The 20,783-nt window shown below is 37.1% G+C and overlaps 1 protein-coding gene across 1 annotated transcript; it reads left to right on the top strand.

The window, feature by feature from the left end:
* The first annotated feature begins 1,250 nt into the window (after positions 1 to 1,250).
* LOC117498005 lies at positions 1,251 to 16,223 on the top strand. The gene is given in 29 exon segments (XM_034150051.1): positions 1,251 to 1,368; positions 1,716 to 1,856; positions 1,974 to 2,006; positions 2,183 to 2,440; positions 2,914 to 3,165; positions 3,522 to 3,773; positions 3,907 to 4,173; positions 4,375 to 4,677; positions 5,331 to 5,470; positions 5,472 to 5,601; positions 5,916 to 6,167; positions 6,559 to 6,675; positions 6,795 to 6,810; positions 6,908 to 6,996; positions 7,145 to 7,195; positions 7,278 to 7,334; positions 7,416 to 7,475; positions 7,843 to 7,921; positions 8,908 to 8,996; positions 9,530 to 9,565; positions 11,155 to 11,418; positions 13,624 to 13,929; positions 14,315 to 14,578; positions 14,688 to 14,924; positions 15,224 to 15,343; positions 15,434 to 15,449; positions 15,552 to 15,649; positions 15,910 to 15,966; positions 16,068 to 16,223. Coding segments are annotated over 28 exon segments (3,972 nt in total). The 5' UTR covers positions 1,251 to 1,368; positions 1,716 to 1,819; the 3' UTR covers positions 16,160 to 16,223.
* Positions 16,224 to 20,783: the final 4,560 nt, after the last annotated feature.

Below are 20,783 nucleotides of genomic sequence, written 5' to 3'. Positions count from 1 at the left end.
AGTGAATGATTCTTACTAGATGCTACCACAGGGTGCCAACACATTATCTAATGCCTTTAATTTATCTGCAGAAGTAGTCTCTTGCAAAAGCCAAAACATCTGAAGTCACAGCGCCACCAATAGGTCAAACAAGATGTTCAGATTCAAAGGAACTGAAGCACACACCTTTTGTACAGTGTATTTGTTTCCTTTCAGATTGTTGGGGCACGTTTTTGTTCTTTATTAATAAAAATAATTTTGATTATTTTACCAACTCATCTTTAATAATATAAACGTTCTGTATTGTGTTAAGCAGATTATCCAATATACCTAAAACATGATGTAATTTGTCCCCAATAGAAAACCAACAACCCACAAGTATTATCTTTATTTCATGCTTCCAATGCAATCAAAGCAGTAAAACCTGTCCAGGAAGAAAACAAGGCAGAACATTTTGTATTTTTCAAACATGTTATTGTCATTAAAATTAAAAAATGGTAACCAAAACCCTTAATACACTTAATAAATAGTATGTTTCCTTGCTAGTACTTATACTTTATTATCTTGTATGATTTCAAAATGTAAATATATGGTACTGTGTTCCTACATTGTCCATGGGTAAACATCCAGTATTCTCTATGTAAAGAGATAGAAGAAGGGAATCTACTGACGCACTATTGCCAACATTAGTTTGTCCAATTTATGTAAGTATGTTTTACTGAGAATATTCAATTTATTTGTTCTCCAGTCACTGAGCAGTTATAATAGAAGCTTTCTTTCGATATATGACCACAAGGTGGTGTCAAACTACTTTATCTCATACTTTACCTACTCTACACAAATAGTCCTTCTGAAGTCTGGCAGCAGGGTCTGATGTCATGTAAATGTAACTCCTTACTAATAACTAAACAATTGACTGCTTACGGTTCACTTCCTTAGCTTTGCACTGATGCATGGAAGTGGAAGCTTTCAATTTTGACTTCCCACCACATTTAAAACTTCACAGCTACTGAATTGTTGTGGTATTTATTAATTTCGACCATTTTTATTGAATTAACATAATCTTTGTTCGACTGTGGATCAAATGTTGCACCTAGACAAAACATATTTTCTGTATTCAAATGATTTATTTATTACTAATGATATAGATATGGAATTATGCCCCCTTAAAGTAGATAGAGTCTATCTCGAGGAGGGGGCAGGACTTTGTCTCTCTTCACATTCACTTCAGGTAAAGAGACTATGAGAGACTTCCTGTGGGTGAGGTTGTTTCTAAACTTAAACTTGAATTCCTTGAGAACACTCCAGCACTGCAGTTCAACTATTTGGTTAAAGCTGTTACACACATTTTCATATGAAATATTGGTGAGAAGGCCCATGGATTATAAAGTGAGTATGACGCATGCAATTTTATCACTTAATTTGTTCTAGAAAAGACAACTGTTTGACTTCATGCAGCAGTCTTTAGAGAAACATTAATAATTACTGACCATTTGTGCAGAAGCACGGGCCCACAGGATGATCTTATCTACATCAGTGAGGATACTTTAATACCTTATCTCTCTTCATCATTACAGGATACCTAAACCAAGGTGTACACAAATGTGCTGTGTTAAAATCTGTTCAGTTGTGTGAGCTTTGAGTAAAAGGGAAGGAAGCCCAGACCGTGTACTTTTTAAAAGAAGTTAAAAATCAACTTCCTTTTCCAATATTTCATTGCATTTGTTTCTCTCTAGTTCCTGATTTCTCTTCATATGCTGCAGTTTCGATCTTTCTATTTACACAAAGTAGAAGAATTTCTCATAAACAGAGGAGCAGATTATCAGTGTTGGATGTGAAGATGGGACACACTTTGCTCTCTCTGCTGGGGTTTTTCTGTGAGTACTTTTAATGTTTTATTTGCCATTGATACAACTTTTTAAATGCCTGATGTTATGATACGTTTGATTTCTGTCAGTTTGATAATGTCTGATGTAGTTTCATACTTGTTTCAGTGCTGAATTTACTTTACCGTGGACAAGCTCAAGGTGATTATACAATTTTCTTTCTTGTTGTTTACTAATATATAAGTAAAGCAAAAATCTACCATTTAACTCTCCAAACAACATCCTCTTTTTTGTGTGTTCTGTTTTGTCAATTTATTATAAATGTTTTGACAAAAAGAAAACACATTTTATTTTATGTTTCTTGTGATGGTTTCTAGATGCTGTGCTGACCATTGAGCCAAACCGGACCACTTTTTTCATCGGAGAGTCTGTTACCTTCAAGTGTGACATTACAGGAGACAAAGACAGCGACTGGTCTTACTCAATCCACTGGAATGGTGGAGGATTTCTCTCTTACCACAAACATGAGAGCTTTAAATTACCCTCAGCTACAGGCTACAGTGGTGAATACCAATGTTTTTTTCATCAGAACGGCTCAACAAAGGAAAGCAATACAATCTATCTAACTGTATCAGGTAAGTGATCAAAGTATTACCACCACTACCAAGTTCATTAAAAGCCTTTTTTATTTATTTATGAGCCATGTTGATATAAACACGCAGTTTGGACAAGTTCTAATATATAATCTGTAAATTATTATAATGTTTTACATTTTAACAGCTCCACTGATGCTGTATAGAGAGGTGAAGTATACTGTAAAATTCTGTGCTTTTAGGTTATCACAAAATCAAGATAAAAGATAATACTTTACCAACAAACCTTGTTATACTTTATTAATTTTGACAAATTATGAAGAAAGACCAATATATTCGAGAAACTTATACACCTTAATGTGCTTAACAGTAATTATTCAAACAGTGCAGGTAAAAATGTATTCCTTTTTCATGAAATGTGAAAATGTATTCTTCATAACTAGAAGTATTTGTTGTACTAATGTGGTATTAATTTAGTTATTTTACTATAATAATGAATCGTTTGTGTTACACAGATAGAATCGTGATCCTGGAAAGTCCTGCGTCCACTTTGTTTGAAGGAGAATCAGTGACTCTGCGCTGTAGGCATCGTACTCAGAGAGAGGAGAATGTTGCCTTCTACAGAGACGGATCATTGATCACAACAGACAGAAACCACCAGTCACCAATAATGGCAAAACACACTGTTCAAGTAATGTCAGACGGGAGCTCTTACAGTTGTAAATTTGGCGATGAAGAATCTGAACCAATAAAACTGAGAACTGAACGTAAGTAGTTTTCATACCCAAAAGCTTCAGACATTTAGTAATCCCAAAATGAAACGGAATTATATTATCTGCATAATCTTAGAAGCACTGGACAATGAACAAAGAAAAAAAAAGCTTTTGACATTTTCACCCCGTTTTATGTGCGTTTCTACACAAGGTTAACAGTGGTTATAAATAGAAATATAAGCATAGTTATTTCTCTATATTTTCATTATAGCATACACTGTGGTTTAATATTACTAAGAGTGCTGGATAATATATATTATACATTTTTATTATTTGTCAAGCTAAGCTTATTTACAGGGACAATAACTAACATTTTGTAAACATTTGTACCTTTATTCTACATTGAACAGCAACACCAAAGGCCCAGCTGAGAGACATATTTCCAGGAGGGGGCAATGTGACTCTAACTTGCTCTGTAGGACCATCATCAGCTTCTGGTTGGAGATACTTCTGGTACAAAAAAGAGAACACCTCTGAACCCCTGAAGACACAAGATGTTTTCCTCACAAATGACCGAATCAGTGTCTCACGAGGAGGCGTCTACTGGTGCAGAGGAGGAAGAGGAAACCCTGTTTACTACACAGAGTACAGCGATGCAGTCGGTAATTTAAAAATCAAATATTATGTCATAAAGAAAATATAAATTATAATATTAAGGATTAAGAAGGTCGCTAAGAAATGTATATTTCTTTAATTTTTTTTAATTTAGTATTTTTGTGCTTCTTCCTCTAACAGTCACAAACAGGGCTGTTGTGACCCTGCGACCCAACTGGCCTGAGATTTACTCTGGAGAAACTATCACTCTTACATGTGAAATTAAGGATGGAGGAGACTCTGAGTGGGATTATATATGGATGACACCCGGGTCAGAAACACCTCTGACATCTGAACCTAAATATACTCTGACCTCACAAAGTGGAGACTACGGGTGTATGGGCAGACTGAAAGGTGACATGTCTTCAACCCAGTGGAGTGATGTCCTCACATTGAAAGTATCTGACAGTAAGTCACATGTCATATGGGTTTCATCATTATTAGACTTTGTTTTGCTATATGTATATAAACATATAATCTATAATATGTTGGTTATTATATTTAAGGATGGTGCACCTTCACATTTGTTTTACATGTTTGTAGAAAATATGTAGGATGCAAGGAGTGCATGTAACCCACAAATTACATCATTAAATCACTTTCCAACAGACACACCTGAGCCTGTCCTCACTGTGTCTCCATCATGGCCGAGTCCTGGAGCCTCAGTAACTCTGAACTGCAGGGTTGATCATCTTTCTGCTGGCTGGAGCTTCTACTGGTATAAGGCTGTTCCCCAAAAGTCAGGCTACTCCTACAGCTATGAGCTGCTACCTGGCAGCCACACAGGGACTGAACAGCATCTCTTCATCATTGATGGACAAACACACACAGCAGGATATGTGTGCAGAGCAGGAAGAGGAGATCCAGTGTTTTACAGTGGGCAGAGTGAACCTAAATTTATCTGGTCTGGAGGTCAGTATGTTCTTCCTTTTTCTTTCTTTCTTTAGTTTGCACCACCATTAGCACAACAAATGTGTTTATCAAAGTTTGTCTGCTCTGGCGGTTTGTTTTGACTTTTCCATTATTGCAAAATGGAACAAAGTCCCTTAGTTTGGGAACTTTTCTTTTACACCAGCATCAGGTCATATTTCAGTTTTCAAAACTATTCTCTAAAAAAGAATGATGATGAAATTATTCAGCTTCTGGACTCGACTGAATTTTTACACGAGTTAATCTCCTGACCCTCTTTTCATCCTGACACATGAGTTGTTGTTCGCCAAGATTCAACCCTTAGACTTTGTAAATCCAAAACCTAATAATAAAAGGCTTCGACAATACATTGTAATTACATATAACTGGTAAGTGTTTTCTTTATTTTTTTTAGTTAGGAATATGTTTTAAGATATTTATCTGCTGGTTAAATAGTTTAAGAAATAAACAATACATATAATTAAAAAAATTAGTTGTGTGGGATTGAGACACTGGTACGTTCACTTTTGTTTTCCTCCTACTTTAGTTTGTTCCCGTTTGTTTTTTTAAGGTAAATTAAGTGGAAGTTTTGCTGTACCCATGCATTGTCTTTTTCAGTTTACATGGTTTAAATGTCCCCTCTTTGTGTGTTTCAGATTTGAATTCAGCAGCGTCTCTCACAGTGAGTCCTGACAGTGTGCAGCACTTCACCAAAACGCCTGTGTCTCTGAGCTGTGAGGGAAACTCCACTGAGTGGAGAGTGATGATGCTATCGGAATCTGACAAGCTTTATCGACTGTTCTTCCTTGGGGACAATGACTGGATCCACATGCACAATAACCAGATACTGGCTTAGTGGAGTGTACTGGTGTGACTCTGAAACAGGACAGTTCAGTAATGCAGTCAACATCACTGTGAGGTCACTATGTGAGTTTTAATTATTTAAAATGTTTGTTTCTGAAGCATTATATTATTTTTGAAATGTGAAGGTGACATGCATTAGCCAAAATTATCTTCAAAGTGAGTTAAAACTTTATAAAAAGGTTTAATTTGCGAAGTGAACTCCAGGGTCACTCCTCTGAAAGATCAAAGATAGTATTCTATGTGTTTTATTTTCCTCATACATCTACAGTACACCTTGGCATTTCTGCTTCTGCCAGACTAGGCCAGTTGTGCCTAAATGTATTAAATCTGCAAAAGCTGATTTCTCTGACAAAGCCTTTATATTTATTTGATTTCAGATGGTGAAATTATCCTGCTGAGTCCTGTCCGTCCTGTGGCTGAGGGACGTTCTGTCACTCTTAGCTGCAAGTTAAAGACACAAACTGTTTATAATGTGGATTTCTATAAAAATGACAAACTCATCCAGAACGATACCAGAAGGGAGCTGACCATCTCTGCAGTGTCAAAGTCAGATGAAGGCTTTTATAAATGTAAACAGAGAGATTCAGCAGATGGTTGGACGTCACCAGAGAGTTGGTTCTCAGTAAAATGTGAGTAGGATAAAGAAAAGTTTCCTCTTTTTGAGATGTGTTGCTGAGTCAGAGCTAAAAAAGACTGAATTCAAAGTTGTCTTAGTTTCCTCTGAATTATACAATTTAGTTTTTGTTAGAGAAATATATTTTTCCAGTTCTGTATTCAGTCTTAAAACATTCATATGACCATGATTACATGAGCAGCATTGAAAATACAAGTCAGTAAAATGTAAGATATATGATTAAAAAAAAACATTCTTTTTTGTAAGCTGTGTAACAGCCTGAGATATAGGAAGCTTAGTTTCTTCTGAATTAAACTGTGTTTAAATTAAAAAAGGTTTTATGAAGTTAATCCATTACAGGAAAGTGTTAGAGATATAATATTAATAAAGATTACTTATATTAGCAGCGTCCATGCATGGAGAAGCCTCTGAATTTCCCATTCTGCTGATCGTTGGGCTGCTTTGTGGAGTTTTACTGATTATTCTCCTGCTGCTGTTCCTGTATTTATACAGAAAGTCAAAAGGTGAGATCATTTTCTTCTGCTATAAGATTGACTCTAATGTCATCACACGTACTGTTTTGACAGTAGGATACTTTCGCAATGCAAAATAATATAGTATTACTTTTTTCTTTTTTTAACAGATTCATGCTATAGCAGGTTGGTAAACACTATTTTATTTTTATTTTGAACATGACAGCAGTAATGTGTTCCTTAATAAATCCACTTCATTTACTACATGTGTTTCGCCCACCAGATCTCAGAGGACCAATCAGGGCCCTGCTACAGACCACATGATCAACCAGGACGAAACTAACCAAAGAGAATATGCTTCTGTTCTTCAGGGTCAGCCTGAATCCTTAATACGTTTTGAATGTATTGTTAACGTTATTAACCGAGTAGCATCCATTTCTCATTAGTTGTTTTAAAAAATGTAGGAGTTCATATAGAGGGATTTTAATATGAATTTGGTTTGATTTTGATTACTCTTCAGATAATGCCTGTCTCTATGAAACAATCAAAGGCCCTGAAGAACCTGCAAATGGTACAGTATAGTAAATATAAATACTGGAATATGACAATTCAAGGTTCACTCTTTGAAATATAAAATTAATTGTATATTTCAGATGAATCCACGGATGTGACATATTCTGTGCTCGAGCTCAAAAACATTTCTAAGAAGGGTGAGCATTTTAAATGTATGTTGTAACAAAAACATGCAATAAGTATTGTCTGTTCACGCTTTCTCCTGATCCGTCTAACAGGGAAGAAAAATGAACCGGAGGATTGTGTTTACTCACATGTGCAGATGGCATCAGCTGCAGGTCTGATGAAATACTACTCTCTTTAAGTTTTTGTTGGGTTACATGCTGCCTGCTAGGGTGTCATTTTAAAAGCTACCACAAGGTGTTGCCAAAGTCAGCAATGTTCAAATCCTACACATAACTTTTTCAATGTTTGTTAAGTTTATTTTCTGCCAATTCTATGAATTCATGAAATAAACATCAGGGCAAATGACATTTCATTTATCTGTATCCATACATGTTTAACTGTTGTGAATCATAATGAGCAATTCCTTCTATCAAACTGTCACTCTACCCTCTTGTGAGGAAAATGTATACCAGTACATTTTCATTTTTAACTGGGGAGAATACTGTACAAAATAAATAATAATAATCTCTTAATTCATAGGGAAGTCAAGTCCTGCACCAGCGGATGAAACTGTTTATTCTGAACTCAAACCAGGAACAGGTCTTGGTAAAAATGCAGCGTAACGTCATGTAAGTATTCAGATCAATCACTTTATATATTTCGTAATATGTCATGAAACACCGTAATTCTTTAAAAAGTGTAATCTCTTTCTTCTTTGGTTTTCTTCCAGATCAAACAGTGTGGACAAGAGGAATGGAAACAACATACCAAAATGAAACCTTTGTTCATTAAACCTTATTTGCAGCTTTGCTCTCCATTTATCAGACAGTATTTTGTACAGTTAATGTAATAGCAAATCATTGAAAGGAAATGCATCATGTGGCTTTAATCTAGGTGTATTTAAAAAAATTTAAAAAGCATGCTTTGTTTTGCATCAATAAACTTGATTTACTGAAGTGCTTCTCCTTGATTTTTCTTTTCACAAGGTGTTTGATTTGCTTCATCATCCTCCGTCTTATTTTGGTGATCCAGTACAGTCATGCTTTGAGGAGACAGAAGGAATTTAGACGACAAAAATGTGTTACTTTGAATCATCGGCCCTTGTTATTACTATAGTGATGAAGCAGTAGAAACATCTAATATTAGAGGTTTACAAGATGGCTATTTTACCAAAAAATCCTGACATTTGTCTTGTGTTTTTAGACGAATGCATGATAAATGATCAGAATTATAATTGCAATAAAGTTCAGGTAAAGAATGAAAAGAGGTTAAATCATTCTGCAGTTGTCCCGATGAACCATCTAACTGTTGGCGTTAAATCTGCCTGTGAAACACAAGTATAATAATGCCATCCATTTTTACTTAGATATGAGTTGAGCAAAAATGACTTTTTACTCTGCCTTTTTAAAGTGGGATATTGGTCGAGAGTGAAGTTAAAATGTATCTGCATGGCATGAGCATGAAGTAGTCATGCCAACGTAAAACAGGAAGGAAAGAGAGACTAGTTATTCTTAGGAAATGTGTAAAATACCAATGAGCTCATGTTGAGATCAGATCAGATTTCCTCCCACAGTGCTCTGTTAGTCTTCCTCAATTTGTTTCAAGTGTTAAAGTGGACGTATGTGTGAGAGACAGAGAGTCAGTGTTCGATGTGAAGATGGGACACACTTTGCTCTGCGCGCTGGGGTTATTCTGTGAGTATATCACTGACTTTTGTATTGAGAACAGAGTATCATTGTTTTGTCTAAAGAGCAGCGGTTTTTAGCAACACCGTTTAGAGCCAAGGAATGTGTTAATTTGACTATGTTTCATCAACCATGATCATTTGAGACTATATTTATATACGCATTTTCAAGGCAGGACCTAGGACTGCATTGTTATAATGTGGATTTAAAGCGATTTCTCAAGATCTGCTTTTAATGTGTGATTAATATTGTTCGTTTTGTATTTTAAGTGTGTTGTTTTTAGTTATTTATCATTTTTTTAAATGAGTTTTACCCTGTATATATTCAGAAAAGCTCTCATAGCGATAAAGTGTAATTTTTACTAATATTATTTTTATTATTATTATCATCGATTAGCAACAGTGATTGTATTTGTGCACACTATCCAAACAAAGTTGCTATATGTGAATCGTAAGCTGTTTTCAAATGCTTTTGTTGATTCTCATTTTGACAGTTTCTGTCAGTTTATAAAATATTTGATGAATTATCGATCTTTATTTTAGTGCTGAACACACGTCTACAATGCTGTGACGCTGAAGGTGATTACAAATTCTTCTCTTTTCTATTCATCTCTCGATGAAACCTTGTTGATTGCATCATCTTTCGTGGTTTAGCCAATGACTAACACATGTTTAGTGAAGAGTGTTAACTTACATTGTACATTTGTATGCCTCAAAGTAACCTTTTCCTAAGTAAGTAAGTAAGTAAAACTTTATTTATATAGCACCCTTCTCAACACGAATGTACAAAGTGCTTTACAGTACAGTACACAATTCACAGTACAACTAAAATGTAGAATAAAAGGCATAAAAAGGCATAAAACAGCAGGTAATACATAGGATAAAACATACGATAAAACACCAATAAAAGACAGCTACTAACTCACCTCCTCCAACGCCCCAAAGGCCTGTCGGAAGAGGTGGGTCTTTAACTGCCCCTTAAAAATCTCTATTGAGGGAGAGGTTTTTATTTTCTGGGGGAGTTTGTTCCATAGCCTTGGGGCCACCGCCTCAAATGCACGGTCCCCCTTAGTTTTTAGCCTGGTTCGGGGCACCCTTAGGAGGCCTTGCTCAGAGGACCTCAGGGCCCGGGTTGTGCTGTGAGGGAGGATCAGGTCATTGATGTATGCTGGGGCTTGGCCATGGACAGCTCTATATGTGTAAACCAATACCTTAAAGTGGGTTCTGAGATGGACAGGGAGCCAGTGCAGGGCAGAAAGAATCGGGGTGATGTGGCATGTTTTTTTGGACCGAGTGAGCAATCTGGCTGCAGCATTTTGGACCTGTTGTAACCGGTTTATTGATGTTTTGTTGAGGCAGGAGAACAGAGCATTACAGTAATCAAGCCGGGATGAAATAAAGGCATGAATAGCCATCTCCATTTCTGCGTTTGATAGAACCCCCCTGAGCTTGGCAATGTTTCTGAGATGGAAAAAACAGGTAAGGTCAGAAGTTTGATGCGTTTGTCTAGTAGCATAGACTGATCGAAAGTTACACCAAGGTTTTTTATGTTTGCCCTTATGTTACCACTGAATGAACCCAGGTGGCTTGCTACCTTAGAGGCGATGTTATCAGCCGCTAAGATCAAGACTGCCGTTTTTGATGCATTGAGCTGTAGGAAGTTGCTTGACATCCAATCCTCAATTGCAGACAGACATGTGATGAGGGTGTTTACATTTTCCATTTTGACGGGTTTGAAAGAGAAATATATTTGGATATCATCTGCATAACAGTGATATGAGACACCCTTGAATTGGCTAATTAAGCGGCCCAATGGGAGCATGTACAGGGCAAAAAGAAGGGGGGCTAAAACAGAACCCTGGGGCAGGCCGCAGGATAGGGGAGTGCTATGTGATGAGAACGGGCCCACCGCCACGGAGAAACTTCTCCCACTGAGGTACGAGGCAAACCACTGGAGGGCAGACCCTGAGATGCCTACCCACTCCCTGAGTCTATCTAGCATGATGGCGTGGTCCACTGTGTCAAACGCTGCACTCAGGTCCAACAACACCAGAACCACGCAATCACCTGCATCCGATGCCATCCTGATGTCATTGGAGACCCTGAGGAGAGCTTCCTCATGGTTGTTGTTCTTCTAATTACATATTTATTATTGTGTTGAATTCTAGATGCTTTGACTCTAAAGACCAACTGGTCCACTTTATACACGGGGGAAACTGTTACGCTCGCATGTGACAAAAGTGACGGCCAAGACACTGACTGGAGTTACACCTTCACCAGGAACAATTCAAAACTCGATTTCTGCAAAACAAAGAAGTCTTCTTGCTCATTCAAGTTAACGAAAAACGACAATGGCCAATACCAGTGCAGTGTTTTTCAAACAAAGACAAATTCTACAAATCAGAGTAATATAGTCCGTCTGACTGTATTAGGTGAGTCATCTGATGGTTTTTCTCTCTGAATACCAACTATAGCAATGCCCACTGTAGAAGTTAACTCCTTCGATAAGTATTCTGCAGAAGCAATAGTCCAGTAAGGGAAAACAACGGGCTAATGAGAACAGAGCTGCTTTAAAAAATATGGAAATGTACTAATTCATTATTTGTGACTTCTGTGTGCAGTTTTTGAACACAATGAGAACAGAGATCTTGAGGACTGTACATTTACAGTTAAGCAGGTTGCTAACTGTAATCAAACAGATACAATAAGACAATTGAAGCTATTTTGATAGTACCCTACTGTTCCTTAGGTATGTTTTTTGTTTAAATGACTATTAAAACAGGTACAGCAAATGTACTGCCCCTATGTTCACCTAAAGTCAATCCAGACATCATGACACAATTCCGTCTGAAAAATGCTAATGACCTGGAAGACATTATTCAACATCTGAAATCCTCCTCCTGTAGCCTCGATATTATTCCGACAGGATTTTTCAAAACTATTTTTCACTGCATGGCCTCAGATATACTACACATAGTAAACAAGTCTCTTCAAACAGGTGTATTTCCGCAGGCCCTGAAAACTGCAGTAATTAAACCGCTCCGAAAAAAGCATAACTTAGACACAACCGTAATGAATAATTACAGGCCAATATCAAACCTTCCTTTTTTAAGCAAATTGATTGAAAAAGTTGTCTTTCAACAGTTGAGTCATTTCATGTTTTTAAATGACGGTTTTGATGTGTTTCAGTCGGGCTTTCGACCTAACCACAGCACTGAAACTGCACTTGTAAAGGTCTTAAATGGCATTCATTGAAACACAGACAGTGGCAGAATATCAGTTTTAGTATTATTAGATCTCAGCGCTGCATTTGACACTGTTGACCACAACATATTGCTAGACCGTCTAGAAAACTGGGTGGGAGTTTCAGGAACAGCTCTAAATTGGTTTAGTACCTACTTAAAGGACAGAAAAAACGTTGTCTCAATAGGCAACTACACATCAACTTTGACAAATATGTCATGCGGGGTTCCTCAAGGCTCCATCTTAGGACCTTGGCTTTTTAATATTTATATGCTACCTCTGGCTGAAATTATTAAAAAGAGCGATCTAAGCTATCACATCTATGCAGACGACACCCAGATTTATTTTAAAATCACACCAGGAGACTATTCTCCGATTAGAACACTGAGCAAGTGCATTGAGCACATCACTGACTGGATGACTCAGAACTTTCTCCAACTGAACAAACAAAAAACTGAGATCATTGTTTTTGGAGCAAAGAAGGACCGATTAAAAGTAATCGCAGAGCTTCAGTCGGCAGACTACAAAACCACTAATAAAGCCAGAAATCTAGGTGTAGTGACTCAGACCTGAATTTCAACAGCCACATTACAACAGTCATTAGGTCTGCATACTATCACCTGAAGAATATATCGAGGATTAAAAAACTAATGTCACAACAGGACTTAGAAAAGCTTGTCCATGCTTTTATTTTCAGTAGACTCGACTACTGCAATAGTGTATTCACAGGGCTGACAAAAAAATCCATCAGAAAGCTGCAGCTGATTCAGAACGCTGCTGCACCTGTCCTCACTAACACTAAAAGAGTCCGGTTCTGAAATCTTTACATTGGCTTCCAGTCGGCCAAAGAATTGATTTTAAAGTACTATTGCTAGTTTTTAAATCATTACATGGTTTAGGACCAAAGTATATTGTTGAACTCCTACACAATTACGAGCCATCAAGGTGCCTCAGGTCTTCTGGGACGGGTCTGCTATCGGTTCCGAGAGTAACAACAAAACATGGGGAGAGGCAGCATTTAGCTATTATGCCCCGACACTCTGGAACAAACTACCCAAATCATGCACGTCCGCAGAAACGCTTACCATTTTTAAATCGAGACTAAAAACATATCTCTTTGCCGCTGCTTTTAATTGAGCTGCTCATATTCGAACTACAGTATGCCTTTTAAACATGTATTGTATACCTGTGGTGTTTATTTTTATTATTTTATTATCTTTGCTTTGTAATGCCTGTTGTAAAATGCCATTATATAATGTGTTTTTACTGTATTTATTCATAAAAAGTATTTTAATTTGTTTTGTAAAGCACTTTGAATTGTCGCGTACAGAAAAGTGCTATATAAATAAACTTGCCTTGCCTTGCCTTGCCTAAATGTAATAATTCTCCAACAGATAATCCAAAACCTGCTCTCAATGTGTCTCGTTCATGGCTGAGTCCTGGAGCCTCCGTCACTCTGAACTGCAGTGTTACAGATTCAGCAGCAGGGTGGAGGTTTTACTGGTATAAGGCCGTTGCCAATCTGTCTATCAACTCCAACTACAGCTTTGAGCTACTACCCGGCAAGAGCAATGGGACTGAAAACAATACCTACGTTGTTAATGGACAGATACACACAGCAGGGTATGTGTGCAGGGCTGGAAGAGGAAACCCTGTGCATTACTCTTGGTATAGCAAACCAAAGTTTGTCTGGTCAGGAGGTGAGAATGTTTCTTTATGTCCCTTATCTACTGTATATCTGATTTCGCCATTAGGACGAATCTCTAAATGCCTCCTTAATTACCATTTTAAAAACACAAAGCATTTTTAAAGCAGGAAAAATGTGAATCTTTACTTATAGCAGGCATAACATGCTTTATTAAAAGTCACTTATTTTGTGTTCTGAACGCTGTAAGGTTGGTGGAAAAGGTATGGGAACAACTAGAACTTTTTTTCATCATGTAACACTGATCATATTTGGACCTAAATGTGCCCGGTAAAAGTTTGTAGTTTCCTCCTTCACAGAGTGCATCTACTCTAGGAGGCTGAATTCATGTTGAAAACATTCAGAAGATAATTTCCAATTATTCTGTTTTTGTATTTCAGATTCTCATGCACCATCAGTCAAAGTGAGTCCTGACAGAGTGCAGCACTTTTCCTCAGATCCTGTGTCACTGAGCTGTGAGGGGAACCAGTCAAGAGTGGTGAGGTTCACTGAAGCAGGCCATCTGTCAAACTGCTCTGACTGGGGGAGAAAGAACGGATCTACATGGATCATCAAAAATCTGACAAACAAAACAGCGGTGTACTGGTGTGAGTTTGCATCTGGTGAATTCAGCAATGCAGTCAACATTACTATAGGCCTACAAAGTAAGTACATTTTTGTCACAATTCCCTAACTGGATTTATATTACAAATGTATAACCAAGTGTCTGTGAGGATGATCTCTATAACTTGATATTCATTGACTGCTTTACAGGTGATGTTATCCTGGTGAGCCCTGTCCATCCTGTGACTGAAGGAGATTCTGTTCGTCTTAGTTGCAAAGTGAAGAGCGGATCATTATCTTTTAATGTTTCTTTCTTTCGAAATAATACTCTCCAAAATTATACCAGTGCTGAGCTGAGGATCTCTGCAGTGTCAAAGTCAGACGAAGGCTTCTACATGTGTCGATACGCAGAAAAAAAGTCAGCACAGAGTTGGTTGTCAGTAAAATGTGAGTATGATTACATTTGTCTCTTATGCGCTTCCTTTTCCATTAACTAGGTTGCCATCTGAGGTGAAGAAATACTTCCTTTCTACTTAGAAATAGCACTGGTTAGTGTGGTTATCTATGAATGTTCTATATGTCTTCACATGTATACACTTGCATACGTATGTGTTAGTTTGTAAAGTTTGTGCTTTAAATAGGGTGTATATATTAAGTGTTTATTTTCCGTTTTTATCATATATGTGAAATCCAGCTTTAAGCTCTGTTGAAGAAAGATTGAATCTATGAAAACCTTTTTTTTGTAGCAGCATCCAGTCCTGGAAAAATGAACAGATCATCTATTCTGCTACTGATCATTGGGTTGGTTTGTGGGATTGTTGTGTTCATTTTCCTGCTGCTATTCTGTTGCTGCATGAAGTCCAAAGGTGAGACATTTTCCTTTTGATATTTGATGGATCTGAAATTGTAGTGCGTCAGTTTATAATACAAAGAACATCAATGTCTCTTTTTTACAGATTCAAGCTTTGCAAGGTCGGTACAAGTCTTTTGAACTTGAAAGCAGTACTAATTTAAAATGTCTTCTATATTTTATACCATGTGTTATTTCTATTTTTTTGTTTACTTTATTCTTAGGACCACACTGTTTCAGAGAACCAATCAGGGCTTTGCTCCAGATCAACTGGTTAATCTGAACGAAATTCAACCGCAGCATCCTTCCTCTCATCTCCACGGTCAGCCTGAAAAATAATCAAGATTAAGTTCTCATTTCATATTTTTGCCATTTTTAATGCTAATTTTCTGGTATAGGTGAAATATCTAAGCTCTTTAATCAAAAGACAAAATCCATAAAGCTGGAAAGTAGTTTACTCTTCTTAATATTAATAAAAGATGATAACATTATGGTTTATGTTGTGAAAATAGCTTTAATGCAATTTGGGTTACACATTTGAGTCTTTAAGTTAAGCTTTAATTTAAGCTATGTGTATTTCAGATGAATCCGGCGATGTCACTTACTCTTCGATTCACCTTAAAGACATTAGAAAGACCGGTGAGTACTCAAGATACAAGCAATAAATACTTATTCTCCTATTTTTTAATCAGATAGATGTTATGCTGACAAACTACATTCTTATTTATTTCCGTTCATAGAAAACTCCTCTGCTGCAGAAGAAACGGTTTATTCTGAAGTGAAACTAGACAAAGCTCCTGGTAATAATGTTACATGCATCTTCTTTATTTAAAACACAAATATTTTTTAAATAACCTTTTATGTCTGCTTTCTCTCTTATTTCCCCCCAGGTCCTTGAAGACATTTATTTTGCTTATTTTGTATATAATTAACAATTTTTTATGTAATTTTAACATGGATTCATACTGTATGTTTTTAACTGGAGTTTTTTTTTTAAACATTTAAAATATTGGTCTTCAACTATTGTATGCAGCAATAAAAAATGTTTTCAGCAACAAGCCATGAGTCAAATTTTTATAAACGCTTTTATGTAATGATTTTGTCCACATAGTTTTGTGAAGTACCAAAGTACCACACAGCCGTAACAAAAACTAAAAGACATACACAGTAAATAAAACCATAAAATAAACGTTTGCTTTCTTCAGTTTCCAACTTTAACATTTTCATTACTTTCGCAAAGTTTAATGATTTTGCAGTTAGTATACAGGATATAAACCAACTTAACTGATAAACAGGACGTTATGCAATACTTGAGCCGACAGATGTTAATCAAATTCGACCTAAGTAACAATAAATGGGGCGAAGCCTGCGAGCTAGTTCAGGCAGTCATCTCGAGCACTTATGCTGCATTCATACATAACGCCCCTTGCCACTCTACAACCAACCAAACAGAGTCTCCTTAATATGCCGCTTTATAAAGTTTATTTATAAAGTTTATTTATAAAGTTTATTTATAAAGCGCTTTTCACAGACAAAGTCACAAAGTGCTTGACAAAACAATAAGACATCCACATATGGAGGCGTACAATGATAACTCGGAATATGTCCGTCAGCTCAGTCTGTAGGGACTTGGCCTGCACCGTAGGGTCGCCGGTTCAAGTCCCCGAATAGACTGGTACTTTGAGATGTCACAGTCCCCTTCTGGGCACTGCCTTGGTGCCCTTGAGCAAGGCAATTTACCTTAATTAACTTAACGTATGTTGAAGTTTGAACTTATCCCGAAAAAAATGCTGAAAGGATTTAATAAATAATAATAATAAATCCTATTTGTATTGTTACATTTTTGTTAGTAAAATGTAAACAGTATCATTTCTCTGTAAGGTAAGGGCTGTAATACAGTATTTTCACCCAAAGTAGAAACACATGGACAGTAATGATCTTATTTTATGTTTTGTACCAGACCTTTCCTGTAGGGGGCAGTGTGACCCTGACTTGAGCTGTGTACGAACACTTCGTGCTGCTACTCCAGCATTTATTATGAAATGCACTGAAGGTCCATATATACCTCTAGGTCCGTGTGCATATCAAATTAAAGTAAATACAGGCGTCAAACATTTAAAATGGTTTTAAAAGTAATTTAAGGAAACTGATGATTTCATTGATATTTCAGGATAACTGGGAACAGCTTTGAAAACTTGACATCAAACATTTCTAATGCGTATAAAACTTTGAAAACGTTATATGGTAGCTGTATCGAGTTGCATTTATAATAATTGTGTTTCAGTTCTATACAAAGATATGCATCATCACCAAAATAGCAGAGGCCTGTAGAAACAACATATCTTTTTTTGCCTTACTTTGTGTTTTTTTACGCTGATGTCACATAACAGTTGTATTTTATGGGAAACACCCTGTGTGCAGACATGCACATCAACAATTTTATTTTCATATGTAATGAACAGTTGCTAGAAAACAACATTTACAATACATATATTCAAACTTAAGTCCTTTTCCCCTATCATGGAGGACAATTAACTCCATTATTTAAAAAAAACAAGTTAACTTTTGATCAAGCAGAGAGTATTCTTTCCTACGCTTTGTCATGTCAGCAACATTATCAGCAACTTGTTGGTGGCCTCTAGTTCTGCTTTCAGTTCCTAAGATGTTCATGTGGTCATAGTTCAATGCACACTTTGTTTAACTATTATCTTTTTTTACACTATGTAATAATAAGGCGCAAAAATAAAAATGGTCAACCTCGTTGTGGCACTAGAGGCAAATGTAGTCGTTCTAACTGAGGGACAGTCAGTCAGAAAGAAAGGCCGACTGACAAACCATACAGGTCACTGAAATAATGCTAGGTTTTGTAAATGTACTCAAAACCAGAGGAGGAAGAAGTACTCAGATCCTGTTTTTAAGTAAAAGTAGAAGTACCAACTGTAGGAATACTTGATTTCAATTAAAAATCCTGCAATTAAAATGTTACTCAAGTAAAAGTACAAAAGTATTTCCATCAAATATACTTAAAGTACCAAAAGTTAAAGTACTCATTAGCCGCGTTCACACCGGAGTACTTTTCACCGTACTTTTCGCGTTTAGTTCCGTTAGTACCCCTTATGTCGCGTTCACACCAAAAAGAGCACTTCATCTCGGGAACTTTTACCCCCATTTTTAGTCTCTGCTGAGAGATGGTACTTTCCAGGGAGGAAAAAGTGCCCCAGTTCTGATTGGCTGGGCGAATTGCCAGTAAACCCAAAGCAGAAGAAGACGATGTGACGTCAGCGGCTCATTTGCGTAATCTTCCCTCAGGGAATTTATTCCGGTGTGAACGCGATCTGTACTAAATGCCCTGGGGTAATAAGTACCGGGGCACTAAGTGCCGGCACTAAATACGGCAAAGTACTTGGTGTGAACGCGGCTATTGTGCAAATGGCCCCATTTCAGAATCATATATGATTTGTTTTGGTTATCATTATTGATGTATTGTTGTGTTTATCAAGCTGGTAAAACTAGAACTAATTTCAATTCCTTTATTTACTGCTGGGTAGAATGTGAAATCAATCCGGGTGTATCTACAGGTTTTTGAAGTGTTGATCGTATTGTTTATCATTAAGCTGTATGCAAAGTAACTAAAGGTAGTAGAGTGAAAGTTCAATAATTACTGTACCTCTGAATTGTAGTGGAGTAGAAGTACAATGTAGCATAAAATGGAAATGCTCAAGTAAAGTACAAGTACCTCAAAATGTTACTTAAGTACAGTACTTGAGTAAATGTACTTATTTACTTACCCCCTCTGCTCAAAACGTATAGTTAGAAAAAAGGAAAGTGACCGACATGACATGTGTGGGCTAAATGCAATTGGAGATGTCATTGTAAAACGTTGTTCACAGATATAAAAATGGTGTGAATTAATAGAGAAGTAACACAAGCAAGTGTTTGTGAGTATCAGACACAGTTTTCCCTGGTGCTCTTTAGGTGGGCAGCATCATCAGCGCTTCTGTTTCCCCCTGTGAGTTTCACATCAGCCTTTTACCATAAAGTTCATAGGAAATCATGTTAGGTTGCAGAGCACAGACCACCTCTGCAGAAGCAACACTTTGTAAAGTGTAGTTTATTGTAAGGTGACAACGGCTACCAGTAATCTCTGCCGGAAGAGGTTATAGTTCCTGCTAAACAAACCATCATGACATCATCACTTTCCTTCCCAACCAATCCATGGATTTTAAGTTTTTGAAATGAGTCTTTGCTACGTCTCCCCCCAAATATTAAAAGGGCATTGACATACATGACATACGTGTAAGCCTTTAGCTTTATTCTGGGAACTTACTTCCTTATGTGGTCACATGTGGTCGAGCTTCACACAAACTCTAGTGATGCGATAAGATCCATGCAGTTGTGGGCCTTCGTCATGCAAGCACTGCTGCAAAACAATTCAGTTTTCTCTAATCATATTCTGTGGAGAAATATAAAACTTGCAATGCAGTAAGAAAGTTTGTTGAAATACCAGCTTCTCAGGAGGCTAAAAGGCGAAGGGTTAGGGATTTTGATACCAATAAATGGTACTGATCCTAAGTTCCAGTGGAAAAGCCCTATTGGTTTTCACATTGGTCTTATTTACAACAGAAACAGTCTGCTTTGAAGTCACCATCTTTTCCCCAACTCACATTCAGACAGTAGCAGGCTTTACTACTTGCATGGTAGCTATCTGAAGCTCAGCTAGGACAATACGGAAATTGTGCTCCTTTGGTCAGAAGGATCCCAAACAAAGGCCTTTCGATTCAACCCATTTTTATTTGCATCTTATCCGAAAGCATCCAATACAACATAAGGAGTATTTGTCCCCTCCCTACTAGAGAAGGACAGGTCTTGTCATCTTCAAATATCTTCTATCTCCTTATTGGAGCAGCTTAGTCTACCATCAAAATTCCGTAATGCTCCTGCCCGCCGATCCCAAAACGTATTTAAATCTTCTCTGTTCTTTACAGTTGCTCTCTGTTGCAGTTTTCACTCAATTTAAGATTACTGCCTCTAACGGGAACTGCTTTTTTGAACTTTTAAGTAAATGTAAAAGCTCACACTATAACGGGACCATTGCTCTCTGCCTCTAGGCTGGCCACACTTTTTGTCATTGGACTCTGTGTTTGTTCTCTGTTCTGGCCCAGCAGTGGTGTTATACTCCCCACTTAAGACAAGACAGCAGAGGTGTTACTGCTCCTATGCACTTCTACTGTAGCACTGAACTTGCTCTTAGTTGTTTTTGAAGACATTTACTTTTTGACAGCTTGAACATATATCACCTCAGCATCTGCATCCATGAACATGCATCTGATAACAGGATGTGGTTGAGTTCTTCCTGCTCTGAGCAATAAAGATTTGAGCTTGAAACTTCATATATGTATTTTTGATATAGCTGCCTGCAGATATAATGTTTGTCCACTTGAGTGAGTTAAGGGTAG

This window comes from Trematomus bernacchii, unplaced genomic scaffold, assembly GCF_902827165.1.
Source record: "Trematomus bernacchii unplaced genomic scaffold, fTreBer1.1, whole genome shotgun sequence".
Classification (NCBI taxonomy): Eukaryota; Metazoa; Chordata; class Actinopteri; order Perciformes; family Nototheniidae; genus Trematomus; species Trematomus bernacchii.
The sequence above is the reverse complement of the archived record's forward strand: the minus strand, read 5'-3'. Positions and strand labels throughout refer to the sequence as shown.